General features: G+C 39.7%; 1 protein-coding gene across 2 annotated transcripts in view; it reads right to left on the reverse strand.

Moving 5' to 3' along the window:
* The window catches only part of Aak1 (AP2 associated kinase 1), a 189,693-nt gene that overhangs the window by 52,878 nt on the left and 110,710 nt on the right, over positions 1-26,105 (reverse strand). For both annotated transcript variants that reach the window (XM_013022572.1, XM_013022571.1), the window contains exons 4-8: positions 16,302-16,410; positions 14,146-14,288; positions 1,925-2,046; positions 649-730; positions 47-179 (exon numbers count right to left, since the gene is read on the reverse strand). In XM_013022572.1, the coding sequence (XP_012878026.1) occupies positions 47-179; positions 649-730; positions 1,925-2,046; positions 14,146-14,288; positions 16,302-16,410 (589 nt within the window). The remainder of the gene's footprint in view (positions 1-46; positions 180-648; positions 731-1,924; positions 2,047-14,145; positions 14,289-16,301; positions 16,411-26,105) is intronic.

The raw sequence follows: 26,105 nt of genomic DNA on the forward strand, positions 1-26,105 counted from the left end.
GATTAGAGATTTAAAAAAAATCAAACTAGAAATTTGAAATACTTACTAATAAGGCAGTGCATGTCTTGAGAATATCGAGAATTATCAGGAATTGTGAAGTTCCCATCACAAATTGCCACTTGACTCTCCCCAAATGGCAAAGTGAAGTAGCATAATTTATACAACAAACATCCAAGAGCCTAAAAAAAAATAAAGAAAGCAGATTGCTGCTAGTGATTTATTTACCATAACTCCAAGTGAATCTACTGAGAGATATTGACACCATCCATATTTACTAGAAGATATGAAATGTAAATATTTCTCTTATTAGAAACTTGAACTTAGAACCTAACATGACTATTTAGCTGCTGAGTTATATATTTATATTCTTATTACCAAATTGTGCTCCAGTAAAGAACAAGTATTTTACCTGCTTCACTATTACGAAACTGGTAACACATAAGTAAAACCACCTGAATAAGTCTGGCAGCTCTGAAGTTGTTTTCTTTGTCATGTTCCAAGAGGCAGTGGCTAGTCCCCTCACATAAAGAACAGTCTCAAGAGAGAAGTAGACAATTCATTGGTACCAGTGCTACATGCTATAGCACAGTTTGCATTGCATCCGTGACTGCTGGTATCTGGGATGTGGATAGGTCAGTTGACACCTACCCAAATATCTGCTTTCGTAGTGATGATTTTGCCACTGTACAAGTTGACCATTTCTGGTGCTCGATAGGACAGCGTTGTATATCTACAAATAAGAGATTCATGTTTTGTTAAATATAATCAGTGCTATAATTAAAATCCAGAAATGTCATAAATGTTTTACATTAATATAATTCAATTCCCTGGGAGCCATCTGAAGAAGAGAGTATGAAATGTTAGCATAAGTAAAAGGCTGTCATTGGTACAATGAGATTATATCACAGCCCTCTAACAGACCTTCTTCTTTAATAACTTGGGACACTTAGACATGAATGTACTTAGTAAGTAAGCCCTACAAATAACTTTTTGTGGTTCTCTAATGCCATAGTCTGCTGTAAATCCTTGTTGTCTAATACTATATTTTTCTATTTGTTTTGAAAAATAGCAAAGCCATCAAATGTGGCAGAATAGCACTGCAATGCAGGAGGACAGCTCCAACTGGGGTGGGGAGGGATGGGATCAAGTACCCTTGCTCTTTGCTCCTGGAACAAGGCTAACACAACAGTGTTCTTCTCCTGGGTTCAAGAAAGAGAGTAGTATGGTGGTGTTACCAAGCATGTGAACAATGCTTTTCTGGTCTCAAGGCTCCAGATGTGTTGGCTTAGGTGTCCAACAGTGCCTTGGACCAGATGCCTGAGTTGATGCATAGAGGAAATAGAGGAACAGGAGCTGAACTATATGTACATGCCTAACCACTGATTTACTAGTAGCAATAGTGAGTGCTCTTGCACATGAAAAAACAAACATGGGCATGAAGGGAAATAGGTCAGTCACAAAACTAAAGAAGCTTTTTCTGTTGAAGTCAGTGATTGTCTGCAGAAAATAATAGCCTTACACACATCAGTTCCACTGTACTTCATGTGAGTCCCTCGTGAACATGAAGCCAGCAGCAATTCAGTAAAAAGCTTGACAGATAATGTCAGATAATATCACAATCATTGTGATCACATTTGGAAACATTAGCTTCTTGTGGGCACATGATATTGCAAATCATAATATGTGTATACAAATGACTGTAAGACTATACAAAAAGTATGGTGAGAATCCTTCACTGACTATTCACAATGCTTTTGAAAATCTTTCCTTTTCATCATTCATTTAAAAAACAAACAAACCAACTGTGAAGAGGTGAGATGAAGGACGAGTGACTAATTCCATTTTCTTCCCACTCTGCCCCACCCATAAGTACAATTGCTCACTTGGTAACAGACAAAGCTGTAAGAAAAAGGAAATAGCTTACTTCTTAATTTCATCTTCTACAGCATTCACTCCCTCAGTTTGTGGATTCTGGAATTTGTTGGTGGCACTTCCAAAGTCGCACAGGACATAGTGGCCTCGGTCATGCAAGAGGATGTTTTCAACCTGAAAAATATTCCCGAGCACCCATTCCAAGACATCACTTAATATTGTACTGTGAGAAAAAATTTGGTTTCATAAGCACATAGGTAAAATATTTTATTTCTGGCAATCTCATTAGTGTGTCTAGGAAAGTTATTCCTGCCAAGTGTCTCAGCAGGGGCCTTCCCAAGTGGAACAAAAGGAGATGCACAGTGGCAGGACAAATGAGGGCAGAGAGGACACCAAGAGGGAGCTCTACAGTGGTGGAATCCAGAGTGCCATTTTCCAATCCAACTATTAAATAACAATTCATCTTCTAAACCCAAGTTCAGAGGCCATAGCTTTTCAGAAACCTTCCTCATGACCCCATTCAGGCAACTGTCAGCGCTTCTCTATTTCTCTTCCATGGTTACCATCAGTTACTTCACTTGGACTTTTTAAGTACATGTAACAACGTCCTCCTTACAATACTAGGTTAGGATGTTCAGAAATGATTTTTGTTAAGTTTTAATTACTTTTCAAAGGGCCTAAGTGCCTAAGGTATTTTCCTTATTAAAATATTACTCGTTTTCATTGCTGCTGTTGTTCTTTTTTCTTTAGGTCCAAGACCAGGACTTGAACTCAGTACTCAGAACTTTCACTCATTGGCTAGTGTTCCACCAACTGAGACACACACCACCAACCCCTGTTGCTGCTGTTCTTATCAATGAAGTCTTTGGAAAGTTAGGAGTTATATGAAAAGGAGCCTATAAAGATCAAAATGCAGAGAAACCTCTAATGTTAAAGGGTACCAAGGAAAAGAACTCCAAAATAGTGGTGCTAACGTGTCTAGATTCACAGATTAATTCTTGATATGAGTTGATTTCTACACTTGAGGGCAGATCTGGCTATTTTTTGTATGCCATAAGAAGACAGTCTGAAACTTATGTTAGGCTAATAAATAAGACTGAAGTCTCCAAAGATGATCACCCTTGGAAAATCAGGGAAGAATAGATTATAAGCTCCGCAAATACAGGCATTATCTCTTAATCATACATCTTCTCTACCTAGAGCCTACCACAGTGCTTAGTGCAGAAAATATTTTTCAAATGGGATAAATAAAAACGAAAAAGACCAGGTACTGGTGTTTCATACATGTAATCCTAGCTACTCAGGAAGCTGAGATCTGAGGACTGCAGTTCAAAACCAACCCAGGCAGGAAAGTTCATGGGACTCTAATCTCCAACAAACTACTCATACAAAGCTGGATATGGTACTATGGCTCAAAGAGGTATAGTGCTAGCATTGAGCAAAAGAGCTCAGGGACCGAGCCCAGGCCTTGAGTTCAAGACCCACAGTAGATTAAAAAATAAACCATAAACGTACATAATATGTGTGTGCGCATGTGCATGTATGATTGTGTACATCCACTATGCACACTTCTGTAAGAAGAAAGATAGGAGCCACAAAATACTACTACTCCTTGTTCTTTTAAAATTATCTGGTCCATCAAAACATTGTTGTTTCCTATGCTTGTTTCTAAATTTTCTTTGAATTCTTCTATAAATGAAATCATATACAATTTGAGTATGAATCTGCTAATTCCAATTATCTGTTAGTGTGCTATAAATGCAGTTTATTAGTACACTGTGGATATTGTGTTGTTCTAAAGTGTTTTATTGTTTGTTGTTAGCTTACATTTCTTCAGCTGTAGTTACAATTTGAGGCACAGGTTTCACGTGGACTGTTCTGTGACACAGCACTGGGAGGACGGGGGTTGTACTTGGGAGCACTATCAACCTAAACTCACTTTATTCTAAAACTGTGGCCTTGGGATCAGCCACAGAGGCAGAAAACATGACTATGAACTTAAGCAGATATGTTCTTATAATAAAGAAGTCTTAACTACAGATTTATGTCTTAAGAATGATTGGGACAGCTGGGCACCAGTGGCTCATACCTGTAATCCGAGCTACTCAGGAGGCTGAGATCTGAGGATCATAGTTCAAAGCTAGAGTAGGCAGGAAAGTCCATGAGATTCTTATCTCCAATAAACTACTAGAAAACCAGAACTGGCACTGTGGCTTACGCAGTAGAGAACTCGTTTTGAGCTGAAGAGCACAGGGTGCTCAAGCCCAGAGTTCAAACCCCACAACCCAGCCCCCTTCCCCCCAAAAAAGAATGATCAGGACAGATTTGTTCCCCTGAAATAAGGCTGAGGCAGTCGAAAATTTCTACCAATTATAGTTTTGTAAAAAGCTCACCTGGGATTTACACTGAATTCTACAAGCCCTTCAAAGCAGAACTCCCACCAATACTCCTCCAACTTTTCAATGAAATTGAAAGTTCACTACCAAACTCTTTCTATGAAGCCATCATAACCCTCATCCCAAAACTAGGCAGGGACTTGTCAAAGAAAGAGAACTATATGCCCATTTCTTTGATGAACATAGATGCAAAACTTCTCAACAAAATTTTGGCCAATCAACTTCAACAACTCATCAAAACAAGCATACACCACGATCAAACACGATTCATTTCAGGGATGCAAAGCTGGTTCAATATACACAAATCAATTAATATAATTCATTACATCAACAAGAGCAAGGATAAGAACCACATGATTATCTCAATAGATGCAGAAAAAGCATTCGACAAGATCCAACACCCCTTTATGATGAAGGCTCTGGAAAAATTAGGAATCCATTAAACATTCCTCAATACAATAAATGCTGTGTATGACAAAAATACAGCCCGCATTATACTTAATGATGAAAAGCTAAAGCCATTTCCTCTGAATTCAGGAATGAGACAAGGATGTCTACTCTCTCCACTTCTCTTTAATTTAGTATTAGAATGCCTAGCTACAGCAATAGACAAGATGCAAACATAAGGGAGATCCAAATAGGGAAAGATGAAGTAAAACTCTCCCTCTTTGCAGATGACATGATCTTGTATTTAAAGAACCCTATGGACTTCACTCCCAAGTAACATGAGCTGATTCGAAACTTTGGCAAAGTAGCAGGGTATAAAATTAGCCCTCAAAAATCAATGGCTTTTCTGTATGCCAATAACAAGAAGAGCACAGCTGAAATGAGGAAAGCAACTCCTATGTAATAGTCCCATAAAAAATGAAATACCTAGGAGTTAAGTGAAGAAGTGGAAGACCTCTATGATGAAAACTTTAAAAACATGAAAAAGGAAATTAAAGCAGAACTTAGGAAGTGGAAAAACCTCCCATGCTCCTGGTTTGGGAGGATTAACATCATGAAAATGGCAATACTGCCAAAGGCTATCTACAAATTCAATGCAATAACCATCAATATCCCAACCTCATTCTTCAAGGAAATAGAAGAAACAACCCAAAAGTTCATATGGAACAATAAAACACCCCAAATAGCAAAAACAATCCTTAGCAGAAGAACAGTGCTGGAGGAATATCAATACCAAATTTCAAACTCTACTACAAAGCCATAGTGACCAAAATAGCTTGGTACTGGCACAAAAACAGACCTGAGGACTAATGAAATAGAACTAAAGACCCAGAAATGAACCCACAGACCTATAGACACCTAATCTTCGATAAGGGAGCTTAAAAAATAGAATGGAAGAAAGACAGCCTCTTCAGTAAATGGTGCTAGCAAAACTGGTTAAACACCTGTAGAAAACTAAAGCTAGATCCTTATATATCACCCTACACCAGAATCAACTACTCCTTGTTGATTGAGCATGACTACTGAATATTATGTAATAAAAAGCATTGATCATAAAAAAAAAGAATCAACTACAAAAAAATGGATCAAAGGCCTCGGAGTCAAAGCAGATACCCTGAAAACATTATAGGAAGGAATAGGAGAAACCCTAGGGCTCTGTGGCCCAGGCCAAAATTTTCTTAATAAAGACCCAAAAACACAACAAATCAAAGAAAGGTTGGACAAATGGAATTGCATGAAACTGCAGAGCTTCTGCAAGGCAAGGGACATAACTAGCAAGATCAATAGAAATCACAGAACTGGGAGAAGATCTTCACTAACCATATAACCAACGGTCTCATATCTAAAATACACTTACAACTCAAAAAATTAAATCCTCCAAAAACAAATCCTCAAAGAAACAACCGCCCAATTAATAAGTGGGCTAAAGACTTAAAGAGAGACTTGATAAGAAATGTACTCATTATCAAGCAGAAAAGGTCAGATAAGTTGGTGTTAGGGAAATGAACCGTAAGATATGTATTCAAATGTTTTGTTTCTAACACATTTATAAGATTATTTCTTTGTTGCTTTGAATGTCCCTCCCCACAGTATAACCCCTGCTTTCACTGTATTTGATACCAGTATAATTTGTGGAGGGGAAGGGAAAAAACAAATAGTTTAAATAGGGATACAGGTGGACCCATTGCAACAATGAGATGCACAAGTTGTTATGTCGAAAACGAACTTTACAACTTTGATGGGGGGGGGGGGGGAGGAGGATGGGAAGGGATGGGAAGGGGAAACAAAGGAGGAGGCTACAATGCTTGATAAGAAATGTACTCATTATCTTGCCCATGTAATTGTAACCCCCCTGTACAATATTTTCACAGTAAAAAAAAAAAAAAGAATGGCCATTAGACACATGTAGAAATGCTCAACTTCTCTAGCTATAAAAGAAATGCAACCGGGCACAGGTGACTCATGCCTATAATCCTAGCTACTCAGGAGGCTGAGATCTGAGGATTATGGTTCAAAGTCAGCCCAGTCAAATGTATGTATCTTTTGACCTTTTCTACTTGTCCCAACATATACTAGTTATTGCAAATAAGGGGAACCATCTTTGAGCCTGGCTTACCTCACTTAATATAATTTTTTCCAATTCTTTCCATTTCTTAACAAATGGGGCGATGTCATTCTTTCTGATGGAGGCATAGAATTCCCTTGTGTATATATACCACATTTTCTTGATCCTTTCATCTACTGAGGGGCATCTGGGTGGGTTCCATATCTTAGCTATGGTAAATAATGCTGCAATAAACATAGTTGTGCTGGTAGCTTTAGTATGGTATTGTTTGTGATCATTTGGGTAAATGCCCAAAGTGGGATTGCTGGGTCATAAGGAAGCCCTATGTGGAGTCTTTTGAGGAACCTCCATACTGCTTTCCAAAGTGGTTGAACAACTTTACACTCCCACCAACAATGCAGTAGGGTTCCCTTTTGGCCACATCCCCTCCAGCATCTGTTGTTATTAGAGTCTTTGATTATAGCCATTCTAACTGGGGTGAGGTGGAGTTATTTCCTCTTCAGAGAAGTTTCTCTTTAAGTCTTTAGCCCACTTATTTATCTAGCGGGCAGTTGTTTCTTTGAGGATTTGTTGTTGGGGGATTTAATTTTTTTTTGGGGGGGTACGGTCATGGGGCCTGAACTCTGGGCCTGGGCGCTGTCCCTCAGCTCTTCAGCTCAAGGCTAGCACTCTACCACTTGAGCCACAGCGCCACTTCCGGCTTTTTTCTTTTTGCTTATATGGTGCTGAGGAATTGAACCCAGGGCCTCATGCATGCAAGGCAAGCACTCTACCACTGAGCCACCTTCCCAGCCCCGGGGGATTTAATTTTTTGAGTTCCAACCTATATACATATGACCAGATAAGATGAAGTTAAGCCAAATGAACCCCAAGATAGGCCCCAAATGGTTTTTTCTTTCTTGCTATTGTTTCTAACATATTTATAAGGTACCATGTGATTTCTTTTGTTGTTGCTTTGTATGTCCCTCCCCCATGGTATAACCCTTGTTTTCACTGTATTTGATATTGGCATAATTTGGGGAGGGGAAGGGAAAAAACAAAATGTTTAAATAGGGATACAGGTTGAGCCATTGCAACAATGAGATGTACAAGACACTATGTTGAAAAAACAAACTTTACAATGGGGGGGGTGTTGTTGTGGAGGTAGAGGTGGGAGGGTGGGAGGGAAGGGATGGTAGGGGAAAAACAAAGGAGGAGGTAACAATGCTCTATAGGAAATGTACTCATTTTGTTACTCGTGTAACTGTAACCCCTCCATACAGTATTTTTACAATAAAAAAGGCAATGTTAAGCTAAATGAACTCCAAGATAGGGACACAAGAGGTTTTATCTTTGTTGCTGTTGTTTTTAATGCACATGTAACGTACTATGTGATTTTTTTGTTTCTTTTGTATGTCCTTCCCCCATGGTATAACCCCTGTTTTTACTATATTTGGTTCCAGTGCCCTGCATCTTGTATATATTTTTATAATTTGTGTAGGGGAAGGGAAATAACAAAATGCTGAAATAAGGATACAGGTTGACCCATTGTAGCAATGAGATGTAGAAAACTCTATGTTGAAAACGAACTTTATAACTTGGAGGGGGGGGAGGGAGAAGTTGAGGAGGTGGGGAGGGAAAGGATGATAGGGGAAAAATAAAGGAGGGGGTAACAATGCTCTATGTGAAATGTACTCATTACCTTACTCATGTAATTGTAACCCCTCTGTACAGTATCTTTACAATAAAAAATACATTTAATAAAAAAACTCATGTTTAATCTACTCACATAAGAGAAAAAAATCAAGCTATGTTGAACATGTATTTATTTTGAGCCTAAAATAATTCCAACCAAGTAACATTATGCTTTGAATCTAGTTTAGAGTTAAAAATAATAGCCACCATTTAATGTGCATTTATATAGATTATTCCAATCAATCTTCAGAACATTATTGTGAACCCCCCCCCCCCCCCCCCCCCGACATCTTGCAGATAGACAAAATGAGGCCCAGGGTGATAAATAACTTGCTAAATGTCACACAGCTTAGCCAACAAACAGCAGAGTCAGGAAGTGCACCTAAGCAATTTAACTCCAGAAAGTGACAATTACATTTCTGCTGGGGCAGGAAGCAAGTCAGGCCCTTGTATTTGTTTTGTTTTGCACAGTTGACCTCACACAGAGATCCTCCTCTTATACCTCCTGTGTAGCTGGGCTTTCAGGCATTAACCATCACATCCAGCTAATTTGTTGAGATAGTTGCTCATTAACTTTTTGTGTAGGCTGCTTTAAAAGGACAATGTTGATCTCCATGTCACTGCTAGGACCAGTCACCACAGTCCTGGTAGCCAGAGCTAAGATGCTCCTATTGGCTAGAGAAAGTGCTGGGTGTTTCTGGGAGAGCATGATGTCTACCTGCAAGAAGATAGCACCGTGCTTAGAAATCAGTGGGACTCAGGTAGGGCATAGACAGGTCTGCAGTACAGCTGGTGATCCAGGGTCACTGTGTGGGGTCAGCTCATTCACAGGGCTCCTTTTGCCCTTCCTCAGCATTGGTACTGCAAAAGAAGCTGAATATGTGGACAGAACATATTATAGACCAGGTCTGGCAATGCTATGGGATGAGACAGTATAAAGCCTTGCAGGAAGTAAAGGATGTTGATAAATAAAACAAATCACAGGAACAAAGTACAGAGGAAAGAATGATACTATTACTAATTATGGTATTAATAGCTCATAAATAGCCCAACAATGTCCCGTGTACTTTTACAGTAGCTAATGTGATCATTACAAAATCCTACTGTTCCCCTTAGTAGGTAAGAGAGGCAAGAGAAGTAAGCCAACCCAGTGACCACACACACACACACACACACACACACACACACACAAACACACCCTGCCCTGCTAAGGCACATTTGCAGTGAATGAGCATGGCAGCTCAAACTGTGAAGGAGGTAAAGAAGGGGGGAGCAAAAGTGAAAGGGAAGACTCTGAAAGTGGACCAAGGAAAGTACTCTTCCACTTGAGCAAAGCCTCCAGTATAGACTTTCTCTGGATATTTTGGAAATGGAGTCTAGTGAACTTTTCTGCCTGGGCTGGTTTGGACCTCTAATCCTCTGGACCTCAATCTATTAAGTACCTAGGATTACAAGTGTGCCCCACCAGCACCTAGTACTAGGCACTAGGTCAGCACCAGTAACCAGGCCTGGGTCTAAAGGTAGAGCTAACAGAGATGGAAAGGAAAAAAGGAAGACAGGATGTTAAGACAGAAAGTAAAGGATCAAGGAGGTAGAAAACTGGTATTCACAGCCATTTCTGAAAACTTTTGAGAGTGTGCACAGTGATTTGATTTTAGCAAAGCTCCAAACAGATGGATATAAGCCTTAGGCTGGTTACCATTGCTTACAACAGCTTGAATATCTCAGCTCTTTGAGTGCAATGCTACTGACCTTATTTCTCAGTCTATCAGCTAAGCTCAGCCTACTAGGTTGTCACTCCCAAACATTGCTCATAGCCATAGCTGAAAGGCCTGGAAAGCTACCTTCTACTGACCAAACAGGCACAGCAATGAAGCATTTCAGAGAATTTAGTACCACTGAAAAACTTAAAAGGGTTAGATGAATGCAGTCTTTCCAACCTGTGTTTCTAAAACTGGAACAAGTATCTTTATGATATCATTTCATGAGATCAAAATCACCAAGGTGACACCTATGACTATACCCTTAAGCCTTAACCCTTTTGTCTCCTTTCCTAAGTGCAATAAGTAATACAACAAAACAAAACCAAAAGCCTGGGGATGGTAGTGAAGAGCCTTGATCTTTGTTCTGGTTGATCACCTACATAGCTAAGTAGGACAGCCACACTCTTTCTAGCTGGTTTAAAGTGACCTTCTCAGATCTATCCCCCATGATCTGCAATAATGACTTTTTATCTTTCATCAGGTGAATAAAAAGTGAGGGTAATAACTAAAGGGTTACAATAATGTGTTTGAGGAGAGAACATCATAGAATAGTACTCTGTCATGGTTATTTTTAGAATATAAGCTAAGGATAGAAACAACTTTTAGCTCCTATCCTGCATGGAATTGCAGAGAAAGACCACACACATGGTAAGTAGGAAGGGCAAGGCTCGGTGATACAATGACAGAGCAGGAAAGCAGGTACATGGGGACTTTTCCCTCAGACCCTGGGAAACTAGGGTACAGCAGGCAGATGCTACTGCCACAGCATACTATTAGTAGAAATGAACAAAAAGGAAACACACAAATGAAAGCACCGAGAGTGACTGTTTGGGGGAGTAGAAAGCTTCAATCAAAACAACAGACTCCAAACAACAATCATAAGTGCTTCTCAGTAACAATTACAGTTCAGGCCTCCTCCCACAGTCATGTTCACACTATTTCCCAGGCACAGAAAGGGGAACACAGACAGCCTCCCAAACCACCAACAGACAAACCGCAGCATGCCTGACAGTGCTTCAGTATCGACAAAAACACAACTGCAGAACCCAGAAATGTGGGCCTACACTGTGCAACTCCTCCAAAATGTGAAGAATGGAGTCTGCAGCTCTTGGCTCATGTCAGTGCCCTGACCTCTGCTTTCAGTTAAACACCTTGCCAACTGCTAAGGAAAAGGATTCTGAAGCCTTGCTGCCTTCACCCTCCACTGACTTACTCTGTAACTCCACGTAATGCACTGAGCTCTGTACCTCAGGGTTCCATCCCAAGTGGTGCTGATCAACACCTTCCAGCTATACCACTGCCACAACAAGGAGCATGGCTATTCTGTAAGAAAACACACACCGGGTACCTATCTTTGGCAGGAAGGATATGATCATAATCTAGACTTCATTTAATCCAACAAATGTTTAAAAAAAAGTTAAAATAAGGACTTTATTTATAAGCATAGAAATAGTGGCCCAGGGGCTAGGAAGGTGACTCAGTGGTAGAGCACTTGCCTTGCATGCTGAGGCCCTGGATTCAATTCCTCAGCACCACATAAGCAAAAAGAAAAAAGCCAGAGGTGGCGCTGTGGCTCAAGTGGTAGAGCGCTAGCCTTGAGCTGAAGAGCTGAGGGACAGCGCCCAGGCCCAGAGTTCAGGCCCCACGACAGGACCCCCCCCCCCAAAAAAAAGAAATAGTGGTCCAGGCCTAGTGGTGCCTGCCTATAATCATAGTACACAGGAGGCAGAGGTATGAGGATCATAGTATGAGGCCATCTTGGGGGTGGGGTGAGTTAGTAAGACCCTATCTCAAAAACAAGCTGGGTCACCCACAGTGTTACACACTAGTCCTAGTTAGGCAGGAAGCAGAGGTATAGGGATCATGGTGTAGGCAAAAATCATGAGACCCTGTCTTAAAAATACCTAAAACAAAACAGGGTTAGAAGTGGTTAAAGCACTTGCCTAGAAAACATGAGGCTGGGGGCTGGGAAGATGGCTCAGTGGTAGAGCGCTTGCCTTGCATGCATGAGGCCCTGGGTTCAATTACTCAGCACCACATAAGCAAAAAAGAAAAAAAGCCGGAAGTGGCGCTGTGGCTCAAGTGATAGAGCGCTAGCCTTGAGCTGAAGAGCTGAGAGACAGTGCCCAGGCCCAGAGTTCAGGCCCCACGATGGGACCCCCCCTCTCCCCCCCAAAATAAAGAAAACATGAGGCTGAGTTCAAACCCTAGTACCACTGAAAATAAACAAAGAAGCATAAGAATACTCTAAAAGCTCTACTTCCTCCCAGATATTGGCTATGCTAGAATGTACCTTGAGATTGACACAATACATCTACCAAAGCAGCCCCTGTTATTTCTATTTTTATAGGAAACTGAAGCTCAAAGAGGCGAAGTGGAAAAATAAGCCAAGGAACCTGGGAAAGGTTGTGGGAAAACCTTGCTGCTTCAGAGGTCCTGACAGTCTCAAAGGAGCCAAAGACAATAGGGAGAGTAAGACAGAGTCAGGAAAGTATCCTTTTGCACTTGGCATTATGGAGGAAGCTGCCTCTGCCTACTGTCATCTCTCCTAGCACTTAAAATTCTGTTGGTATCATTACATTCTCTCTCTCTCTCACACACTCTCTCTCTCTCTCTCTCTTACTTACCCACACTTGTATAGAATTGGAGTGAAAACATGAAATCTCACAAGATATCATGAAATATCACACTGCAGCCCATAAAATATGTACAACTAATTGCATGTAAAAATAGGGGAGAATGGAATTACAGAGAGGTCCAGGATCACAAGGGTCATAGCCACACTTCTTCATTTCTGTGTCCTTCACAAACTCTTCTCCAAGGGAGGCAGCAGGTATAAGTCAGGTCTTTAAATACAGGTACTACTTCCTATTTAAAAATGCATATGTGGGGTTGGAGTCCTGGCTCAACTGGTAGTGCTCTAGCCAATAAGCGAAAGCTCAAGTCCTGGTCTCAGACCAAAGAAAAAAAGAAAAACTAACATGTATTACAGTTTGGATCTGAAAAATCCTCCAAAGTTCCATGTGCTAAAGGTTTTTCAGCACTTTGGTGCTACTGGTGGGGTGGGTGGAACCTTGAAAAGTTTGGGCCTCCTGGAAGTCTTTAAATTACCAAAGGCAAGCCCTTGAGGATTGTGGGACCTTGGTCTTTTCCTTTCTCTTCATTCTACAATCATACTTCTGCCATGATGTGCTGCCTTGCAATAGGCCCAAAAGCAACAGTGTCAATTGATTGTAGACTGAAGGCACTAAACCTGTGAGCCCAAACAAAACTTTTCTTCTTTGTAAGTTGATTATCTTGTGTATTTATTACAGTAATGAAAAGCTAACTAATGTACATGCTAATAGGATTTAACAAAAGACTTTATTTATTGTTAAAGGCTAGAAATAAAGTTTCAACCCATATTTAGAGTAGTGGCCTTTGGTTACCCTTGCCTGGTCTACAACTGGCCATGTGCCTGCCTTTACCTACCTCCTCATTTCCACATACTTTGCTGTTCCCTTCTGTAGGCAGTGCCCCCGCTCTGCTCTCTGTCTGGAGAAACAAAATATTCTCTGCTCTCTGTTCTTCACTTTTTTTTCCTCTGACCACACATGTACCACCAGTCCCAGTATCTGACCATATGTTATCACTTTCTAAAACAGGGTTTTGTACTTCATTACTTTCTGCATCAAGTCTAAGTGAACTTGTGAGTATACCAAGAAAAACAGAACAACATGAATTCAGGCATTTGATCATTTAAACCATTTCTGGCAACTATTTAAATAACATAATCATCACCTGTACTCTACTTTTTTCTTTGTATTTTCTCTTCCTAAGCACAATGTAGGCTTAGAATTAGGGACCGTCCCTTCTATTTCTTTCTCATCCCTGTAATACCTACACTCCATCCCCAAGAATGATCAGCCAAACTTATGTGGTCTGTTACCTTCAGGTCACGGTGGATAATAGGAGTTTTGCATTGATGCAAGCGGGCAACAGCTTCACAGGTATCACAGAATATTTGAAGTACTTCATTCTCTGTAAAGCCTGTTTGTAGACGCTGGTTCATCAGGTTTACTACTTGACCTCCTGAGAAGGGTATAGAGCACAGGAGAGGTTATAAACAGGCAGACCTGTACCTTAGACCAAGAGAATGAATGGCTGTCAAAGGAGGAGCAAAGATTAAAGTAACAGAGTAGATCACTAGCTGAGCTAGGCCTAAAGCCACAGATATCTGGACACATAGCTTGAGCTTTGCCTTTCTCCAATCCAGTGTCTCCTCTGATACATCAAGACAGTTTCTACATTTTTCAAAAGCACTGCAGATGTGAGCTGCCCTCATTATGTCTTCAAGATTAGTAACAGAACTGAGAATATGGTCCTGTTATAGTTGTCTGATTATACTGTCCCCATTGTGTACTCAATGGGGCCATAGCCTCAAACTGCTATATCCTTGACTAAGAATGAAATAACACAATAGACCCAGCAGGCAGGAAGAAGACTATCAGCAGTATAGTCTGTACTTTAGGAAGAGCTTAGTCTCTGGTTTCATTTCTTACTGCTTGGTTGTAGAACTGCTACATCAACATTTCATCTCCAGAACCAAACGCCTGACGACCAGACCACTCTTAAAAAGTATCCAGTTCCTCCTCTTACCTGTTCTCTAAACATTATATTGTCTCAAAAGAACTGAAGAAATAAACTGTCAAATTCAAATTTGGTAGTACCTTACAAAATCAATTTGTTAATACAAAATCTGAGATTACTGTTTAATATAATCTTTTGAGGACTTGGGTGCTGCTCAGAAGTATTGAACCTGCCTAGTATGCAGTAGGTCATGGATTTGGATGCCAGAAATACACACACACACACACACACACACACACACACACACACAAATCACATTTTGGGAATAAGAAACATATAATTTACAAAAAAAAAGTAAAACAAAGGGCAATTACAAAACAGTACTAAACAGAAAGGCCATGACCTAGGCTTATAGTTGGCAGCTGCTAAGACCAAAAAAAGCGAAACCACCAAACAATGGTTATAGGCAGTACAGTCAACTCTGAACACATTCATGCTACAACACAGACTTCTCAAGATAAATGTTTGAAAATTCAAGCTTTCAACAATTGAACTCCATGGCTAAGAGCAGTATCACAAGAATGCAGCCTTATTAGGAATTAGAGCTCCAGGGCAAAGAGTCAAGAGTCATCTCCATTAGACAAAAAAAATGTTATTTCACATCATAACACAGATGGTAGTGTGAATGGAGAAGAGAAGACACAAGTAAGGGAAGGAGGAGGCCATACTGCTTTAGTCCATCTGTAATTAGGCCTTTATTATGTGCCTTCATTATTTGTTTTAAAGCACCATGAAGAATACATTCATTCTCATAAAGTCTCTTTTATACACACAACTAAACCTTCTGAAACCTAATAAAATGGAGTTTTGTTTTATGCATCATTTTCAATTGTTTATGTCATATGCTCTTGCTATTACAAGAATAACTAAGAAGGCTGGGAATGTGCTTGTCTAGCATGCATGAAGCCCTGGGTTCTAGTTCTCAGTGCCACTGCAGGCACATAACAGAAAAAGCCTGAAGTGTGCTTTGAGCAAAAGAAGCTCAGGGACAGTGCTGAGGCCCTGAGTTCAAGCCCCAGGACTGGCAAAAAAAAAAAAAGAGTAACTCAGGAAACAGCAGATTCTCTCTCTCTCTCTAACTCTCTATCTCTCTGTCAGTTGTGGGGCTTAAACTCAGGCCTGGGTGCTGTCTTTGAGTTCTTTTGCTCAGGCTAGTGGTCTACCACTTTGAGCCATAGCTCCACTTTTGGTTTTCTGGTGGTTAATTGGAGCTAACAGTCTCTTTTTGCCTGGGCTGGCTTTGAACCACGATCCTCAGATCTTAGCCTCCTGAGTAGCTATGATTACAGGCATGAGCCACCAGCACCCAGCTCTATATCTTTTTAATTGCTTTGTTTTCCTACCTGTAAAACCAGAACAAGATATTATACTGTGCAATACGTATTAGATAATGTGATCCCCTGCCCATGACAAAGTGCTGGAGAAAGAGTTGAAGGGTATGGTTCATATACCTACCTCTACAGAAGTCCATCAGAATGAGAACTTCCCATACATCACCGCTACTCACATTGTTGATACTAGAATCAATGTAACCCACAATGTTCTTGTGTCCTGACAGGTCCCTCTGTGAAAAAGAATTGGGAAACATGTTGTCAGTTACAGACACCCAAAAGGGACAGAATTAACCAGTCAATTCTATTAACACAAGTAATTTAAATACACATAGACAATACCAACAGTGTCAAGGGGTTAAATCTACAAAATAGTTTTCCAATGTTCTCTGAGATTCATGGACAAATCTCTAGCTAAGTTCCACTGTCTTACTGAATCACAGCACACCCCAGAACCTAAATTGAAGTATCAAGTGCACATAGATAAAATGCCTTCTTACTTGCTGCCTCTGTGCCCCACGCAAGCCAGAAAGCAAACATTTGCATCTGCAGAAATTCTATTGAGGAATTAAGAGAAGAGGGATGAGCTATTTCAATGTGTCAATTTTAATACCACCCTCCCAACCCCCAAACCTGATGCTTTTCCTGACTGTAGAAGAAAAAGTGAATTAAACTTGACTTTTAAGGAGGTCATATTTGTTTTCACACTTTGGAAAATATATAAAAAAGAATAACTACTTTACCAAGTTTTGAGGGGCTTACAATAGTATCCAGACTTCAGAATTGTGCTCATAATGAAGCCTTTCAAGCCAACTGGGATGCTGAGGCATCAGTCAGAAGTACATGTCACCTCTTAGAGCTGCTCACAGAATACTCTTCCAATCAATATTTACTGAGAACCTCTAGTTTGTCAGGGCCTCACAATCTGATATAGTCTTTTCAAAGACTCTAAAATCATATCTCTGTAATGATGATATTCAAATCCAAGGTCAATTAAGAACTAAGTTGGGAAAAGATCAAGTAAGAAAACTGGGTATTATGATTTTTATTACAAATATAGTAAGATTTTTTTAAAAATTATTTTTAGAAATTGCTTTTTGATTTAAAACCCTAGCAGGGGGGATATAAAATATGTAGTTGCGTGAAAACTCCCATACAAACTTGACAGTGTGGACCATGAGAATGATAGAAGCTACTATTACCCTCATAGGAAATTCAGTTGTTACAAGGGACATCTCTTTCAATCTGAAATTACTAGAGTAAACTCAACAGCATCAAATGAGTGCACTTGAATGCTGAGTCCTAAAGTTTAAAACTTTTGAGCCCTTTCCTATGAATGATGGGTTAGGAATGACTACTGAATACTAAATAGAGGACCTCTTAAAACAAAGACAAAGGTAGAAAGCTAACCATGGAAGTCTCTAGAGACTTATGTAAGAATAGTTTCAGAGGTATAAGTTACACTTGTGCAAGCAACACCAATGAATATAGGTTACATTTCCATAACAGCTGTACTTAAGAAAGCAGCAGCACTGAGAGAAGGAACTTTCAAGATAAAGGAAACTGAACACTGGCGAGTGTAAAAGCCAGAAGAAAGCCTTAAGATACAGAAGGTGATAGAAGTTGATGGAACAGTCTTGTTGGTAAAGGTAGTAATCTAGAGTATTATTAAAGGAATTGACCTCAGGATAATTATTCTCCTGACAAGAAGCAGGCAATGATGGTGAGCATATTGAATTAAGGATAAAGAAAAGGGGAATTCAAGAGTGGGGGGCATGGTTCAAGTGATACAGCACTAACCTATCAAGTATAAGACCCTGAGTTTAAGCCTAAGCACAAGAGACAGGGAAGGAGAAAAGAAAGCAGAGAGGAAGAGGGAGGTAGGAAGGATAGGGGGAGTGGGAGAGGAAGAGGAAACCAGAAGAAGGACAGGAGAGGGAGAAGGGAGAGAGACAGGGACAAGGATAGGGAGATCAAGTGAGTTCAGATCCATAGCTTCACTTTTGTTAAAGAACAAGGTCTTCACTGGATGCCAGTGACTCATGCCTGTAATCCTAGTTACTCAGGAGGCTGAGATCTGAGGATCATGGTTCAAAGCCAGCCCGGGTGGGAAAGTCCGTGAGACTTATCTTCGATAAACCACCAGAAAACTGAAGTGACCCTGTGGCTCAAGTGGTAGAGCGCTAGCCTTGAACTGAAGAGCAGAGGGACAGCGCCCAAGCCAGAGTTCAAGCCCCATGATCGACGTAAAAATAAAAAAAGAATAATGTACAGGACAACCCCTCTGTACAGTATTTTTACAATAAATAATGTATTTTTTAAATGTACAGGACAAGAAAGAGAAGCTTGATGAGACCAATCTTACAGCATACACTAGGGCAACAATGAGGCTGGAAAAAGTCCTTAGAATTCAAGTTTTATAAACAAAATATTTCAGACCCTATTGAGCTTTTCTGTCTCTTCCCCTCTGCTTTTCTGTCTCTTCACCAACCACTGATAACCAGTTTCCACAAAGAAGAATGAAAAACTAACATCTCTACATTTAACTATTTTTTTAAAAAGTCAGCAATATTGCTTCTGAGTTAACCCAGTCCCTCAAAGTACTCATGAAGACTCTGAAAGGAAAAACAATTCTGAAAGAGCCATGCTATGGTTTGAACATTTATATCCTCCCCAAAAATCCACATTGGAACTTACCATATCCACTATTATAATAGTATTAAAAGGATGGAGCTTTAAGGAAGTGATTAAATCATGAAGGCAGAATCCTTATGACTAGGACTAGCAACTTAATACAATAATAAAAATGAGAATTATATATAAGAAACTTATTTCTGTTTGTGTGTAAGTAACTTGCTCTTCCTTGGAATTTCAATTCAATACTTACAATTCCTGATGTCAATAGTGCTTGCACTTCCAGATAGTAAATTTCCAAAGGAGTACGTTTATCTGCTTTGATTCCCCATTCAAATACTCAGAGTTTTCTGGTTTAATGACCTGACTGTTCTGCTATTTCTAGGTTGACAGTATAATTCCACAGACCCCATTAATTGAATTTTAGCTTCTTAAACTAAAGGAAGGAAAACAGTTTTAAAATCTGAAATTAGTTTCTAAAATCTGAAATTAGTTTCCCATAGGGTACCTTTGTAAAAAATCTTTTACTGCTTTACTATTCCCTTCTTCCTCTCTTCACAGCACTAAATTTCCTTCAAGAGGGATTATTCACAGGCAAAGAAACACTAAGTTCAGTAAAATAAACACTGAGATCTGGGCTAGCTCTGGAGTTCTATTGGAGACCCTATTGAGCTTTTCTGATACATAAAGTCCTAGGCATTTTTCTCTTCCCTACATTCATTTATTCTCCTTTCCAAAGTCTTACTCATTAGTTAATTATGTACTTACTAAGTAGATCTCTAACGTCATCCAGAGTATGATTTTAGAACACCTTGGTAAGACTTTAATACACATTATGAATTCTCTGGGGACCTTGAAAAAGGCAGATTCTAATCTACTAGCCCTGGGATAGAACATGAAGTTCTCAGTTTCTAACAAGTGTATACCCCTGATACTGGCCAGTGATAGTTAAAGTAGGAAAGATCTAAAGCACTGCTGCTATTCCTAGTGTGATGTGCATACCTTGCTAAACTGTTACCCATCCTTAAGGAAATAGAAAACTTGTTTCAAGATGTAAATCAAACCACTAAGGTGAGCTGGGAAGGTGGCTCAGTGGTAGAGGGCTTGCCTAGCATGCATGAGGCCCTGGGTTCCATTCCTCAGCACCACATAAGCAGAAAAAGCCAGAAGTGACACTGTGGCTCAAGTGGTAGCGTGTTAGCCTTGAGCTGAAGACCTGAGGGACAGCGCCCAGGCCCAGAGTTCAGGCCCCACGACCGGACCCCCCCCCTCAAAAAAAAAATCAAACCACTAAGGTAATTTTTCTCTTTCTGAGTTTTTATCTATGAGGAAATAGTTCATTGATTTATATTTTGGCACAAGATCTTTAAATAGCACTCATACTTTTCACATGGGTGTCAAAAGACAACTCAATGGGCAACAAATGGTCTTTTCAAAAAGTGGTGTTGTAACAAATGGATATCCACATGTAAAACAAGGAATTTTAGTCCTTACCTTACACATGTACAAAAGTTAACTCAAAACAGATCGAAGGGACTGGGGAGGTGGCTCAATGGTAGAGTGCTTGCCTCGCATGCATGAGGCCCTGGGTTTGATTCCTCAGTACCACATGAGCAGAAAAAGCCAGAAGTAGCACTGTGGCTCAAGTGGTAGGGTGCTATTCTTGAGCTGAAGAGCTGAGGGACAGCACCCAGGCCCAGCCCCCACAACTAACCAAAAAAGAAACAAAACAAAACCAGATGAAGACTTAAATACTCCTCACAAAAATTATACAGGCTCAACACCTGTAATTCTAACTACTCAGGAGGTTGAGATCTGGGGATCGCAGTTCAAAGCCACCCTGGGCAGGAAAGTCCATGAGACTCTGTTCTTTTTTTTTTTTTTTTTGAGGGTCCGGTCGTGGGGCCTGAACTTTGGGCCTGGGCGCTGTCCCTCAGCTCTTCAGCTCAAGGCTAGCGCCCTACCACTTGAGCCACAGTGCCACTTCCAGCTTTTTTCTTTTTGCTTATGTGGTGCTGAGGAATCGAACCCAGGGCCTCAGGGATGCAAGGCAAGCACTCTACCACTGAGCCACCTTCCCAGCACCTCCATGAGACTCTTATCTCCAGTTAACTACCAGAAAACCAGAAGTGGTGCTAGGCAAAGCACTAGCCTTGAACAAAAAACCTCAAGGATAGAATCTATGCCCTCACGACTGCCAAAAAAAAAAAAGTACACATCTTCATGATCTTTGGTTACACAGTAGGTTCTTATGCATCACATCTAAATAAATTGTCCCTTATCAGAATTGAAAACTTTTTAGGCCAGGTACTAGTGATCACTCCTGTTAACCCTTAGAAAGCTGGGCTCTTAGGACTACAGATTGTGAAAAGTCTATTTCTTCTTGGGAAACTCTATCTCTAATTAAGCAGCAAAAACACAGGACTAAAGGCATAATTCAAGTGGTAGAGCACCAGCTATATCTAAAAAAGCTGAATTCAAGCCCTACTGGTGGCACCAAAACAAAACAAAATACTAGTAATGGTATTTTTTTAACCTTTTATGCAGTAGGAATCTTCTGCCTGCTACTGTCCTCTGTAAAGCAAAAGTAGTCTAGTATACTTTTTCACCTCCTAAACAGGTAAAACAGTATTATTAACACTGTAAGTCTCCTCATTTTACATTAAACATTCCCATTTTTTTTTTTTTTAGGTGTGGGGGAAAGGGGAGTCCATCATGGGGCCGGAACTCTGGGCCTGGGCGCTGTCCCTCAGCTCTTCAGCTCAAACTAGCCCTCTATCACCTGAGCCACAGTGCCACTTCTGGTTTTCTGGTGGTTTACTGGAGATAAGAGTCTCATGGTAGCCGGGCGCCGGTGGCTCATGCCTGTAATCCTAGCTACTCAGGAGGCTGAGTTCTGAGGATGGCGGTTCAAAGCCAGCATGGGCAGGAAAGTCTGTGAGACTCTTATCTCCAATAAACAAATAGAAAACCGGAAGTGGGGCTGTGGCTCAAGTGGTAGAGCGCTCACCTTGAGCTGAGGAGCGCAGGGACAGCGCTCAGGCCCAGAGTTCAAGCCCCACTACCAACCAAAAAACAACTGTCTCATGACTTTCCTGCCCGAGGAAATTCTAGGCCTGGAACCTAATCCTCAGTCTTCAGCCCAAGGCCTCTACCACTTGAGCCACAGTGCCACTTCCGGCTTTTTCTGCTTATGTGGTGCTGAGGAATCGAACTCAGGGCCTCATGCATGCAAAGCAAGCACTCTACCACTGAGCCACACTGAGCCACCTTCCTAGCTCTCCCACTTTTTTTTTTTAACAAGACCATTTTGGCAGCTTCTGCACTTATGTGTGTTATCTGCATTTTAAAAAATAAGAATAGCCATGGGAAATGAGTGAAATACTTTAGTGTGACTCATGAATTACACCTTCTATAATTCTATTAGTGTAGCTAAAGACTACATCTTTTTCTTATTTGGCAGTCACATCACACTACACATTCATATTGAGTTAACTGATGATTTAAATACTTAAGTCATGCTTCTTTAATCTCTGCCTGCCCTGAATTATACTGGTAAAGTTGATTAAAAATAAAATAACCTTGTTATTTCATATCATTAGAATCAGTCCATTGCTCCAGTCTACAAGGAACATTTTATCACTCATGGTAGCTATTGTATTTTCTAAATTTATATTACTTACATAATTGACAAAGGTGTCTTCTATGTCTACAATTGAGTCATTCATTAAATGTACAATAATATAAAGCTAATGGTAAGCCATGGTGCCTTTTACTAAAAAAGTTTCTGCAACTCAATATCAAGTCATTGGTCAAAACTCCTTATAATCTGTAATAATTACATCTAACTGTATAAATAACCAGCCTAAATTCCCCACCTTCCTTGCAGATCTCTGGTGAGTATCCTTGTCAACAACTGATCAAAATTCAGAGATTGGATTTACTATACCCCGAGTTCCCTGTTTCAAAACTTCCAAAACAACAACATAATGTAGGCAATAGCTCTTGTGCTTTTATTGAACCAGGTTGTTTGGCTCCCTTGTAACTTATCCAAATAACAAACAAACAGCATGACATCTTATTTTGCTTGGTGGGTAATATATTAGCATTCAAATATTATACACCATGAGACAATTATTTGGTACTCCTATCCCCATCACATGTAGAGAGCCACTTATCCTTTTTCTCTTCCCTTTTCCACTCCCTTTCTTCCATTTTTAAGGCAAATTTAAACAATGAGTTATAAAAATATACAAATCAACTAACTCACTCCTTTCTTTCTTTCCTTCTTTCTTTGTCATAGAGCTTGAACTCTGGGCCTGGGTGCTGTTCCTCAGCTCTTCAGCTCAAGGCTAGCACTCTACCACTTGAGCCACAACACCACTTCCGGCTTTCTGAGTGGTTTCTTGGAGATAAGAGTCTCACAGACTTTTCCTGCCCGGCTGGCTTTGAACCATGATCCCCAGATCTCAGTCTTCTGAGTAACTAGGATTACAGGTGTGAGACACCAGCGCTCAGCCACAAATCAACTTTCTTACATTAAAGATAGCATCAACTTAGAAAAATTTGCTACAGATGCTTATCTCATATAAATCCTGGGCACCTACCCTACTGTACCAAACCTGCTTTCCACCCCTTTTGGAATATGAAATATTTTCCTGGCTTGCTTCACCGGATCTGTCTTCTGTTCTAAGCAACATTTCAAACCCCACTAAGAGTTGTTCAATGTCAGTATTATAAAGCTCAAGGAGAATTTAATCCATCTGGACTAGGAGATGTGGACACTGAAGAAGGCTTAACATGTCTTGAGCTTTCTATCTTCCTTATCATTGCTCTAAATCCTTAAGTCTTTTCTTGTTTTCAGGTAAAGATATCAGAAGTCCCATCTTCCAAATGTCCACCAGAAAAAAGAATCTAATTTTTCTATCAGAACCACACACTCCACATGTATTAATGGATTCAGATCAGCACCTAGTAAGTGATAGCATTTATCAAAATAAAATGTGAAACCACTGATGCACAACACAGTGGCACAGTGGGCATAACACACCTATCCTTCCTCCCAAGGAAGTTCAGAGCAGACTCTGCTTCTTTGATTGCTAGCACATGCGCTTTAACATGATAGAAAGCTTATCATGCCCTTCCAATTCCTTTCACATCTCAAAGATAGGTAGTCCTGGGGATAGCTTCCATCTGAAAGAAGTCAGAGCAGCAGGGAGGGAGCATTAAAAACTCATCAGACTGTAATCTAAAATTTGTAGGAAATGAAAGCAAAGGAAAAAAATCCCATAAGCATAAATTTAACAACTTAACGGAACAGACTAGTTCCTCCAAAATACAAAATATCTCAACTCATTAATTATGAAATAAATAATGTGACTGGTCCTATAACAATTACAAAAAAACAAAAGAAGTCACCAAGGCCCATATGGTAGGAGAACTCTACCAAATGCGAAATCACCAATTCTACACAATTTTCTCCAGGACACTGAACAGTAGGGAATACTCCCCAATTTCCAGTATAAAACCATTATTACTTCAATACAAAAACCAGGGGAGAAAAAAAATAACAAAGCAAAACCAACAAAGTTCAAGAACACGAATGTAAAAATTCTTACTAAAATATAAGTAAATGGAATTTAACCATATATAAAAATATAGATTATGATCAAATGAATTATTATGTAAAGGCAGAACTGGTTCAATATTTGAAAAGTAAACAAAAGTCTCATCTCACTGACAAAATAACACAAGCAATTTTTTTTTAAAGTACATCAAAATAATCACCTTTCTTTAATACGCTAAAGAAGAAAGATCACATGGTCATACCAATCGGAGCAGAAAAAGCATTTGACAGAGTTCAACACCCATTCAGGGTAAGAAAAGCTTTTAGAAAAATGGGAATACAATACAGGGGAAATGTCCTCCAATTGATTTTTACTTTCAATAACAAAATACTAAAGCTAAAACTGAAAGCTTTCCTGCTAAGACAAGGAACAAAGCAAGTGGTTCACTTACATTTAATATAGTACCACCAGTTCTAACCAATACAATAAGGCAAGAAAAGCCTTGCTGTGGCTTAAGTAGTAGAGCATTTGTCTGGCAAATATAAACTCTGGGTTCGACCTCTAGTACTGAGAAAACAAATAACTAAAAGTGGACCATTTTTAAATGTAAAACTATAAAAAAAAATTTTAGAAACAATTATTCAGAATTGAGAGCTAGGTAAAGATTTCTTAGTCTTGAAACCAAAAGTGTAATCCATATCAAGAATCCACATCAAGCCTGGTGCCAGTGGTTCACGTTTGTAATCCTAGTTACTCAGGAGGCTGAGATCTGCCAGCCTGGGCAGGAAAGTCCATGAGACTCTTATCTCTAAAAAACCACTCAGAAAACTGGAAGTGGCGCTGTGGCTCAAGTGGTAGAGTGCTAGCCTTGAGCTGAAGAGCTGAGGGACAGCCAGGCCCAGAGTTCAAGTCCCATGACCGACAAAAAAAAAAAAAAGAACCAGTGGCAAGATGGGGTGATGCACTCCTGCAATCCCAGTACTTAGGAGGATCACAAGGTCAAGACCAGCTTGGTCTACACACCAAATTAAATGCCAGGATGTACTATATAAGTGAGACTCTGATTTAATAAAAGGAAGAAGTAAAGGCAAAGGATTTAGAAATCTAATTAAATATGAGGCAAAAGGGATACCTAGGTAAGACTTAGTTCTAGAGAATAATCAGCCCAGTGCCCATCAAGTCAGAAAATTAAGAAGTCTTCAAGGTGACAGGACAAATGGAAAACTAGGTGCATCTAAATATTTAAAGTGAGTTACATAATGTGGGAAAGGTTTGGAATTACACTATTAACAAGCACAGACAAACAGATGAAAAGAGAAAAAACAAGATACATATTAATTCTAATGAGAAACACAGTTGCATGGAAAAGGTACATTAATAAATTCAACAGGATTCAAAAATTTAACAATTTTCTTACATGATAATATAAAAACTTAATATTAACATAAACATAATACTAACATAAATCTAATACTAACATAACTAACATTTCCAAAATGTATCAATATTTTGGAAGAGGACAGAATAATAACAGTATTTGAGAAGTTGTACAAGGATTGAAAGGAAAATAACTCTTTACTTCCCATAGGTGATAATGCATAAAATAAAGGGAAAAGCAAAAACTGGTACAATTAACACACATTATTCAGAAATCTATTATAAGAATCAATTAAAGTAGTTGCCTCTAAGACCACAAATGGCATAGTAGGACCTCTCTTTGGAAGTAT

This window comes from Dipodomys ordii, unplaced genomic scaffold, assembly GCF_000151885.1.
Source record: "Dipodomys ordii isolate 6190 unplaced genomic scaffold, Dord_2.0 Scaffold63, whole genome shotgun sequence".
NCBI lineage: Eukaryota > Metazoa > Chordata > Mammalia > Rodentia > Heteromyidae > Dipodomys > Dipodomys ordii.